Source organism: Tupaia chinensis, unplaced genomic scaffold (genome assembly GCF_000334495.1).
Source record: "Tupaia chinensis unplaced genomic scaffold, TupChi_1.0 Scaffold000077_1, whole genome shotgun sequence".
NCBI classification, from domain to species: Eukaryota; Metazoa; Chordata; class Mammalia; order Scandentia; family Tupaiidae; genus Tupaia; species Tupaia belangeri.
Window position 1 is genome coordinate 306,929 of NW_006159538.1, and position 11,445 is coordinate 318,373.

Here is an 11,445-nt window from a genome sequence, read left to right on the forward strand (position 1 = left end):
ATAAAATAAAGTATTCCTAAAACAGAGTATCTCTAGGGCAGTGCCAGTTGGCGCCCTCTCCCATGTGCTCCCAGCCATACCTCCGAAAATTGAGGAAATCAAAGACTTTCTGCTGAGAGCCCTGGGAAAGGATGCCAAACCTGTCAAGACCAAGAAAAATAAGGATCATGTGAAGTTTAAAGTTTGATTCAGCAGATACCTTTACACCGTGGTCATCACAAAGAGAAGGCAGAGAAACTGAAGCAGTCCCTGCCTCAGGCTTGGCGATGAAGAAGCTAAAATGAACCAGATACTGTTTGAACTACATTAAAAAAAAAAAAAAAAAAGAATTCCTAAAAAGCAACTTTCTATTTTTATGCTGGTTACAAAGGCCTCACATAAAATGATACCTTTTCATAATTTTATAATTTGACTTCTTCATAATTTGACTTGCTCATGTTCATTCAACAGTTCAATGCCTCACTGTCAGCCATGAGCAGGTACTAAAACAGCCATGTAAGGTTATATGATATGAAGTCTGCCAACAATTTGACAGAGACTAGAAATGACTGAGGTAATACATGTGGTTTCACATGGCCACCAGAATAACTGATACTATCGGATAATATGGTCTGTGTTTGCCATGCACAGGCTGAAATTGAGAAATTCCAATCCATAAGCCCCGTGCTCTATGATATTAAGCCTGAAATTAATATAGAGCAATTCAACTTAAATGTGGTACTTCAATACCACTAGATGCTACATTGTTTGTTAAACCCTGGTTTGTTTATCATTAACTAAGATACAGGAATGATTTGCTCCTACAAATCATGTTTGCTGAAGCTATCTTGTCTGTTTCGTGGACTCACATACCAAAAACCACAGGAATGTTGTAGGAAAGATATTTACAAAATTAAAAAAAAATTACACATCTTGATTATTTTTTTTTAAATTACCAATTTCCTGTAAAACTAACCCAGCCCATTTTTAAAAAAATTAAAAAAAAAAAAAAAAAAGTATTCCTAATACAAGCATATGGGACACTGGTCTCTATAATTCCTGACATCTTTTAGGATGTAAGGGAAAAAAGTTGTTTTTGTTTTTGTTTTGATAAAGATAGAATTTTTGTTACCAAAATTTTGACATTTTAGAGCATAAATAAATCATTTTTATTGGCGCATACTGATTATACATATTTCTGGGGTGCAGTGGTTTCTCGGTACGTGAATCCAATGTGTAACGGTCAACTCGGGATGATTAGCATTCCATCATCTGAAGTGTTTATCATGACTTAGTGTCGGGAACATTCAAGATCTTCCTTCGGCTATTTTGAAATGCACGACGAGTTATTATTAACTACTGGTAACTATAGGTAACACAGCACACTGCAGGACACTAACACCTGTTCCTCTGACAGTACTTTTAAATCCATTACCAGCCTCTCCGTATCTTCCCTTCCCCAGTATCCCTCCTCCAGTAACCACTACCCTACTCTCTATCTCTATGAGCTTAACTATTGAGTCATCAGGAAATTCATGACCCGTCTTTGTACAGAACAATATCTCATGACTTTTCAGACGACCTAATATTTTAGTTTCCACTTATAAGTGAGAACATTTAATTTTTCTCTTTCTGTGCCTGGCTTATTTCACTTAACAGGATACCTTTTAGGTTTCTCCATGTTGTCTCAAGTGTCAGAATTTCTTTCTTTTTTTTTTGAGAGGTTTTTTTTTTTTTTTTTTCCTGTAGGGCCCGTGCGCTCGCCAGACCGACAGAGACAGAAGGAAAGCGAGAAATCACCCCCCAGAGGGGATGGCCATGCCGCAATCCCTTCTCCTCCATTCTCCTCTCGGGATCTTGGGCACGCACGCACACGCGCCTGGCGTGAGTTTAAGCCACCGGGTCCGGGACTCAAACCGTGGTAGACTGCGTGGGAGTCCAGCGACATAGCCATTACACTAACTCCTGGTCCCCAGAATTTCTTTCTAATGGTTGACTAGTATTCCATTAGATATATATACCACATCTTTTTTTTTTAAGAATTATTTTATTTAATGTTATTTGTTTATGTATATAAATTTGACCAGAGAGGGACAGAGTAAGAGACAGAGAGAAAGTGAGAAAACAAGCTGCCAGGTCCGGGACTCGAATCACGGTTGGCCTTTGGGAGTCCAGCACCTTTAACTACCACGCCACCTGCTGGTCCTATATATACCACATTTTATTTATCATTCCTCCATTGACTCCGTAGGTTGATTCCATATGTGAATAGACCACAGTTAACTCTGGAGTGCAGCTATCCCTGCAGTTGTGTTTTTGTTCATAATGCTGAACTACACAGTGGGGATGTATTAGTCAGCATTTTAATTTAAAGATAAAAGTTAAGCTAGGATGGACATGAAAGAGAACTTGGCCAATGAAAAAAAATAATTATTTTCTGGCTTTTGGGCTTTTTTTTAGTTTTTTTTATTAATTTTTACATTTTCCTAAATTTACTGTACATATCAAAAAAATTTTTGCTCATATTCCATAGTTCTTAACAGTTAATAAACAACTTTCAAAATACTGAATTTTAAAGATAATGTTCAAAATATTTCTTATAATTTTGTATAATTTTGTTTGTGACTCTATGTAACAGCAAAAACAGTATGGTTTTAAATATTTTTGAGAAAATATTTACATATCAACTACTCAAATTGTTGAAAAGCAAATGCCCAATACACTAGTCATACATAAACCTCAATTCAGTCCTGTCAGGACATGTGCACTCACTTGGAGAGACATATAGATAGATAGTGAAAGGAAAAGTGAGAAATTTTTTTTACCAAAAACAAAACAAAACAGAAAAACCGGGGGAGGGGAGGAAATGGCTATGCTGCATTCCCTTCTCCTCCATTCTCCTCCTGGGATTTTGGGCATGCATGCACATGTGCCTGGCATGATTTTCAAGCTGGTGGGTCCAGGACTTGCAGCGTGGTCAGCTATGTGGGTAAGTCCAGCACCTTAGCCACTATACCACCTGCTGGCACTTATATTCTGGCTTTTTGTACCCAGGCTTTATCCTTCTTTTGTAAGTATTCAGTGTTCTGGGAAATTATCTATTTTCTATCTCTAACAATTATTTATTTCATATATATTTGTGTATGCATGTGTATATGTGTGTATCTATCTCTCTATCTATATATTTGTTATAGGGCTTGTGTATTCACCAGAGGCAGAGAGAGAGGGGAAAGTAAGAAATCACCCCCAAGGGGAGATGGCTATGCCACAGCCCCTTTTCCTCCAGCCTCCTTGAGATTTTGGGCAGGCAAGCACACACACCCAGGATGATTTTCTGGCTGCCAGATCCAGGACTCAAGCACACAGTTGGCCATGTGGGATCCAGCACCATGCCATCTATGGCTCTTTAATAATTTATATTTAATAATAAAGTACTTATTACTTAAAGTAAATACATTGTTTGGGGGGGGGAAGATGTTTGCGCTATAGGGCTCGTGCGCTCGCCAGACAGAGACATAGAGACAGAAAGCGAGACCATCCCCAGTGGGGATGGTCACGCCACAGTCCCTTCTCCTCCATTCTCCTCTTGGGATCTTGGGCACACACGCACACACACCCGGCGTGAGTTTTAAGCCACCGGGTCTGGGACACGAACCGCGGTGGACTACGTGGGAGTCCAGCGACATAGCCATTACGCTAACCACTGGTTCCCAATAAATAATATTTAATGTCTTCTTGAAACTTGGTTAGTGATTTTGATATACATTAGGAATGTGCTATGTTTCAGTGTATTTAGGGCCTGAGGAGTATATTGAAGCCTGAATGTACATCACTTATTAAGTATTTTGTTTGTAAGTTTAAAGCTAGAGGTATATTTTTTGAATTCTCTCTGTTTTCATCTTGTATGCAATATTTAGTGGAAATCATGACCTATGTGACATGGAAGCTGAGTGCATTTCCTGCAAATAAAGTGATTGGAATTGGATGCAACCTGGATTCACAGAGGTTACAGTATATCATCACAAACATTTTGAAGGCACAGACTTCAGGCAAAGTATGGGTTATTGGTGAGCAGGGAGAAGACAGAGGTAAGAAATACATTTTTATTTGTTATATTGATAACCTAAATCACCAGTGGTCGTGGCATTCGGAAAGAGCTGGGGACGCCACAGCCGTGAAGCTTAGTTAGCTTTTGTTCCACGAGTGCCCTTCGTGTAACAGACCCTCTTCCCTTTTTGTGAGTAGATCCTTCATTTGTTTCATTCTCCTTGTCGTTACTTTTCTGTAAGCTTCAGATTAGGGAAGAGCCCTTACTTAGGTTTTATGATCTTTTATTGAATCTCAGAGCCCTGGATTAATTTTTAAAAATAATTATTTAATTTTATTTATCAATACTATTATTTTTTAAAATTTTGCTAGAGGTGCATGTGTTCACCAGAGAAAGACAGAGAGAGGGAGGGAGGGAAAGTGAGAACGCAATTCACCAAGTCTGGGACTCCATCTGTGGCTGGTCATGTGGAGACCAGTGCCTTCACCACCACGCCACCTACTGGCCCCAGTCCAGGATTAATTTAACAGTTTAATTTTCCATAAAGAAATACTTAGGGGCCAGGAGTGGTGGTTAAGGTGGTGGATTACGACACGGCTGACCTTGGTTTGAGATCCAGACTGGTGGCTTGAAAATCACACCAGGCCTGTATGCACACATGCCCAAAATCCCAGGAGGACAATGGAGAAGAAGGGATTGCACTGTGGCCATTCCCCCAAGGGTGATTTCTCACTTTCCCTCTTTCTGTCTCTCTCTCTGGTGAGTACATGTGCCCTATAGCAGAAATCTAAAATAAAGAGAAATATTTAAATAAACTCTAAAGCATATAGAGAACTCTTTCCTTTTTTCCCTCGCCCTTCAACCTTGCTTACCTTTCCTAGGCTCAGCTGTTCCCTAGATACATGCCTCCTGTCTGTTTCTCACCCTTTTAAACATAATTTTCACTCTTTCTGCATCTGCATAACCTTCTTTTCTTCTTTTTAAAGGGTTATTTTATTGAACTTTATTTTATTTATTTATTTCAATTTGACCAGAGAAGGATAGAGTGAGAGAGAGAGAGAGAGGTGAGGAAGTACGAAAGCAAGTTGCCAGGTCCGGTACTCGAACCACGGGCAGCCATGTGGGAGTCCAGCGCTCTTAACCATCACGCCACTTGCCGGCCCCCTTCATGACCTTTCTTACGAACCACTTGCTCTCTTCATTCCCAAAGAACATCCAGTTCCCTCACCTGGAAAGCCCCTTTACTTCCTTTGTTTAAAATTTGCTGTAGGGCACTTGCACTCACCTTGGAGAGAGAGGGAGAGAGAGAAAGTGAGAAATCACCCCACCCCCGTGGGCGGGAGGATGGCCATGTTGTAGTCTCTTCTCCAGTCTCCTCTTGGGATTTTGGGCACACATGTGCATGCCTCCCATGTGGGTCTAGCACCTTAATATCCACACCACCTGGTGGCCCAAACAGGAACAATTTTAAACATACCAAAAACCAGTTCATATTTGATTAAGTGGCCCTTTATCACAAAGGTAGGGATTTAGTTTCAGAAGTATTTATCAAGCACCTTAAGCACTGCACTGACTTCTGCTGGAACCATAAGGTCGTGGAAGAACCTGCCTCTGTCTTTAGGAAGCTTCGAGTCTAACTCGGGACATGACTGGATGGCAGTATCTGACTTGCAATGAGAAAGAGCCAAGAACAGTAGGATAAAGGCACAGAGAAGGGATGGAATGATTCCGTCATGAGCTCTCAGACAGGGACTAGAAATAGATAGAGGTGCAGGCGAATGGGGGTCACTTAATAGTGTTCCAGCTCATATCTGATACATTTAATATACATCCAACTTTTAGAACATAGTAATAGGGGGCCAGCAGATTGTATAATGGTTATGTTGCTGGACTCACACATGGCCAACCATGGTTCGAGTCCCAGACCAGGAGGCTTGAAACAACACTAGGCACATGTGTGTGCATACCAAAAATCCTGAGAGGAGAAGGGATTGTGGCATGGCCAGCTCCCTTGGGGGGTGATTTCTCGCTTTCTGTCTATTTCCTGCTAGTACTCGCACCCTATAGCAAAAATCTCTCTAAAAAATCCCCCAAAATCATAGTAATAGAACAAACACTAATGAATTCATTCTCAATCAAGAACATTACTGATAACACTGAAAGTAGCTTGGTACTTGTCCCCAGTCCGCCCCTGTCTACCATAGAGGTACCATCGATTGCCTTTTACCCTATCTTCTGCTCTCACTTCAGAAGCAGTTCTTTCCATGGGTGGGTATATTTACCTTGGCCTTAAAGCCAGAAATGGATGAGAGGCTCCCTCTCCTGGTTTAATGCTTGGACATGATTATATTTTTGTATAAATGACATCACAGTTATAGCAAATATATAGTTTATTTATTTGAGATTTTTGCCTTAGGGTGTGTGTGCTCACTGGAGAGAGAGACAGAGACAGTGAGAGGGAAAGTGAAAATCACCCCCCAGGAGGATGGCCATGCTGCAATCCCTTCTCCACTCTGCTCCTGGGATCTTGGACACATATGCATATGTACTTTAAAGCCAATGGGTCCAGGACTCAAACTGCAGTGGGCCCTGTGGGAGTCCAGTGACATAATTGCTATGCCATCTGCTGGCCCCTGTTTTTATTAAGTGGTTATGTGTCTTAAATGCTTTAAATGTCCAATTTAAATTTTGCAAATTCCCTGTGAAGGAGGTAGTGGGTTTTCAAATTTCTGGATGAGGAAACTTTAGGCCCAGAGAAGTAAAATAATTTGCCCAAGGTTACTCGCTGAGTAAGGGCAGAACTGAAATAGGAACCCTGGTCTGCCTCTAAAGCCTTGCTCTTTCTTGTTTTATTAGATAATTTATCTAAAGCATTTAATACAGCAGCTAGCACAGAGTAAACATTCAGCAAAGGGCACCCATTATTACAGCGATCTGCAAAATGGTGATGAACAGAAAACTGGCAGAAGGACATGTAAGACTACGCTTTGAAATACTCAATATTAAGATGTGGAAGCAGCTGTGAGAATAGCAGTTGTGTAAGCAAAATTATTCTCTGGAATTAGTTCAGAGACAAATGACCGCTATAGCCTAGGGAGGAATCACATGGTATACCAGACCTTCAGGGTCTATTTCTTGCATCCTTCCCCAGCTTCACCTGCTACCATCTGCCAGGCGTTCTGTGCTAATCAAGTTGCTGCCTTGCAGTGTCCTGAATGGTCCGTGCGCTGTCCTGCCTCTTTGCCTTTGCATCTGCTGCTTCCCTCCCCTGAGCACTCATTCATTTGGCTAAGTCCAGCTGACTCTTCAGGGACTGGGCTTAAGTGCTCCCTCTCTCAGGAAGCCTTCCTTCATTCTCCAGGTTAAGTAAGTTCATGCATCTGTTACAACTATCATTACACTGTTATAAACGTGTCCCTTACATTTTTAGACTGTATTATAATTACCTGTTCACCCCACCGTACTAATAAGCTCCTTTACCTTAGAGTGGTTTCAATAAATGTGTTTTGGAATGAAGGAATGATCCTGACACTATCTTGTTTATGATGAAATCTCATTCATTCACGCCACACCAAATTAGATGCTTAGCAGAACATATGCTTTGGAGCTGCTATTTCAGCTGATTGAAATCCTATATGAACTGCAGATAACCCCATCAACTGGTGTCTGAGGAATCCAAGGGCTAGCCTCAGAACAGAGTGTTAGAGCATCTGCTTTGGGCATGGGCTCGGTGTTATATATAATAAAAAAGAGCTGTCCCATAAGCAGTTTTTATTAAAGCTTTTGGGGTCAGGGCTGGCAGGTGGCATGGTGGTTAAGGCACTGGGCTCCCACATGGAGCACTATCCATAGGATCTGGTCATGCCACAGTCTCTTTCCTCCAGTTCTCCAGAACTCCAGGATCTTGGGAATCTTGTGTGCACCCAGCCCATTTCAGGCAGGGAGGCTGGGGATTCAAACTGCAGTGGCCCTATGGGATCCAGCTTCTCCCAGGCAGCTCATTGCTGCTGCGCCACAGGGCTGGCCCACCTGGCCACTTTTAGTCATCTTTCCAAGGCCTGTGAATGCTGTATTTCAGCCAGCAGACATCCCCCCCTATTAAAAAATTTACCATGAGCATATTAATAACCCATCAGTTATTAAAAAGAAATAATTCAGGGTCAGGAGGTGACATGGTGGTTAAGGTGCTGGATGCCAACTCTGCAGATGTGAGTTCTGGACCTGGTGGCCTGAAAAACATGCTGGGCACATGTGCATACATCCCCAAAATCCTGAGAAAAAAATAGAGGAGGGATTGTGGTGTAGCCATCCACACAGGAAGAAGGAGTAATTTTTCACTTTCTGTCTCCTGCCAGCACATGTGTCCTATAGCAAAAATATCACCAAAAAAAAAAAAAAAATCCTCATAACTATATCCCACTAAAAATTTTAAATCTCATAATCTGGGGGCCAGCAGGTGATGTGGTGGTTAAGGTGCTGGACTCCCACATGCCTGATTGCGGTTCTAGTCCCCAATCTGGTGGCTTGAAAATTGTACCTGGTGGGTGTGTATACACCCCTAAAATCCCAGAAGAGTGAAGGAGAGGAGATTGCAGCCCAGCTAGCCCCCCCGGGGGGGTGATTTCTCACTTTCCCTCTCATTGTCTGTCTGTCTGGTACACTTGCCCTGTGGCAAAACAAAACAAAACAAAACAAAACAAAATCCCCATAATCTGTCTACATTTGTATTTTTCACACAGTATTTTTGTTTGTTTGTTTATTTTTACTTTTATAAAAACTTTTGAAACTATGTTTTTCAACTTAACTGCTGAAAGGATGTTTTTCTGTAGGTTAGCTTCATATTATCTTCTGTGTAGCAAACACAGTGATGTAGAATACCAGCTCGCAAAGAAGGTTGCACTCTCCATGATCCTGGGGTCGTCTAATCAGTTTGAGGAGGGGAGACATCTCTTTCTCACACTCTCTATTGGATTCTTTGTTGTGACACATGACTTAATGGCCTTATATAGTTTAGAATACTTGTATCTTTTTTTTTTTTTTGGAGAGATTTTCACTGTAGTGCGCGTGCGCTCGCCAGTCAGACAGAGAGAGACATAGAGACAGAAAGCGAGAAATCACCCCCCAGGGGGGATGGTCACGCCGCAATCTCTTCTCCTCCATTCTCCTCCCGGGATCTTGGGCATGCACGCACACGCGCCTGGCGTGAGTTTTAAGCCACCGGGTCCGGGACACGAACCGCGGTCGACCACGTGGGAGTCCAGTGACATAGCCATTACGCTAACTGCTGGTTCCCAGAATACTTGTATCTTAAACATAAACTATTCTTCTTTAAAAGATAAATTTCTGGTAGAAAATGTATATGTGCATTGCAGGAAAGAGAGAGAATCGTCCACAATAGGGTCTGGTCACACCACAGTCTCTTTCTCTAGACCTCCAGCTTGTCAAGATCTTAGGCACACATTGCCAGTCGGCCCAGATCAGCAATAGGCCATGCAGCTTCTAGCACTACAGTCTAGTGTGCTACAGACTGTGCCACTGAGGCTGGGCCTTAAATTAAGATACTCTTTTTTTTATTTTTATTTTTTTTAAGAGAGATTTTTGCCATAGGGCACGTGTGCTGGCCGGAGACACAGAGAGACAGTGAGAGGGAAAGCGAGAAATCACCCCCCCCCAGGGGAGATGGCTACACCGCAATCCCTTCTCCAGTCTCCCCTCAGGATTTTGGGCACACACACACATATATGCCTAGAGTGTTTCAAGCCACCAGGTGCAGGACTTGAACCACAGTCAGCCATGTGGGAGTCTAGTGCATTAACCATCACACCACCTACCTACGTAAGATATTCTTATATAGCCAAATGTGCTTTTTGATTTGCCCAGCCAAATACAGATTTGTTCCAAAGGACGTCATCACACAGCTGAGGTCCAGATAAATGTTCCTGGCAATTTCAGTAATATTATAGTGTGGTATAAGCATTTCGTTTGTTTGTACAACTTTGAATTAGGTCTGTAAGCGATGTGGTGAGAAGAAACGGGTAACGTAGAAGATACTCTCTCAGAGCTGTGGAGATTCTAGCCACCCGTAGAAGGTGATCAAATTACTTCTGACCTGGTGAAAGAAATTAGTCTCCATGTGGTTCCCAGCAGAGCCAATGCCAAGTGCTTGGAGCACTTGGGAGTCTGCTATCTGCAGCCTGCTGAGAAAAGAAAGCTTTCTACTTTTACAGTAAAACGGGCCTGTAGAACTATCACCGATAAGCGAGAGCAGCTAAGGCTGCCAATAGACTTGGGGATCGTGTTTTTTTTAGAAATTCAAAGTATTTTTTTTAAAGAATTATTTTATTTAACTTTGTTTGTTTTAATTTGACTAGAGAGGGACAGAGAGAGAGAGAGGGAAAATGAGAAAGCAAGCCTCCAGGTCCAGGACTGAACCACGGTTGGCCACCCAACCATGGGTGCTGGGAGTCCAGCACCCTTAACCACTACGCCACCTGCTGGCCCCAGGAATTCAAAGTCTTCCTTAACGCCAGCAATTGGTACAGCACATTGAGCACCATTAGTGAAAAAATTCTGTAACAGTTGCTAGAGAGCAAAAACTTTTATATAAAGATTAATACTGGTACTCTGGACTATAAAAGCTCATTTACCACATCTTAATGCTAAGAGTTATTGACAAAAAAAGAATTAATTCTTCATTCAATTTTTAGTGCCCACGTGGGATAGCCAAGAAGTCACAAGTCATCACTCTCAGGTGCAGCTGTCCAACAGGTAACTCTGGGTATCAGTTTTTACTTACCCAATTGGAAGTCATGCATGCCACATCTACACAGCAGCTCTTCACACAGCCTGTGCTTACCAGGCTTCCAACACCAAAGGAGCTAGTATGGATAAATCCAAATGTAAGGGAGAGCGGTGTTTTATACTTTTTTTTTTTTTTAAGAATTATTTAATGTTGGGACCAGCAGCTAGTGTAAGGGTTACGTTGCTATGCTCCCACATAGTTGACTGAGGTTTGAATCTTAGACCCAGAAGCTTAAAACTCATGCTGGGCACATGTGCATATTTCCCAAAATCTTGAGAGGAGAATGGAGAAGGGATTACAGCATGGTCATCCATCCCCCCAAGAGATGAATTCTTGCTTTCTGTCTCTCTCTGTCTTTCTGGCAAGTGCATGCACCTTATAGCAAAAAAACTCTCTCAAAAAAGAATAAATGAATAAAAAGTAAAAATAAATAAATTTTAAATAAAATAATTTTTAAAAATTAGTTATCAGTCTTGGCCAGTTTTGATAGCCAAAACTGACATTTATTGTTTTAATTCATACTCAGTTAAATATTAATGGCATCTTTTAATGTTATTAGGTCATTTATACTTTCTCTCTGTGAACTAGCTAACATCTTTTTTTTTTTTTTTTTTTT

The 11,445-nt window shown here is 41.6% G+C and overlaps 1 protein-coding gene across 8 annotated transcripts in view; it reads left to right on the plus strand.

Moving 5' to 3' along the window:
• Positions 1-11,445, plus strand: part of UEVLD (UEV and lactate/malate dehyrogenase domains) — a 53,717-nt gene that overhangs the window by 37,779 nt on the left and 4,493 nt on the right. For 7 of the 8 annotated variants that reach the window (XM_006142475.3, XM_027768498.1, XM_006142476.3 and 4 more), the window contains 2 exons: positions 3,897-4,067; positions 10,735-10,795. In XM_006142475.3, coding sequence (XP_006142537.1) covers positions 3,897-4,067; positions 10,735-10,795 — 232 coding nt within the window. Of the gene's footprint in view, positions 1-3,896; positions 4,068-10,734; positions 10,796-11,445 lie in introns of those variants that run through there. The other variant, XR_003548003.1, reaches the window with a different exon arrangement.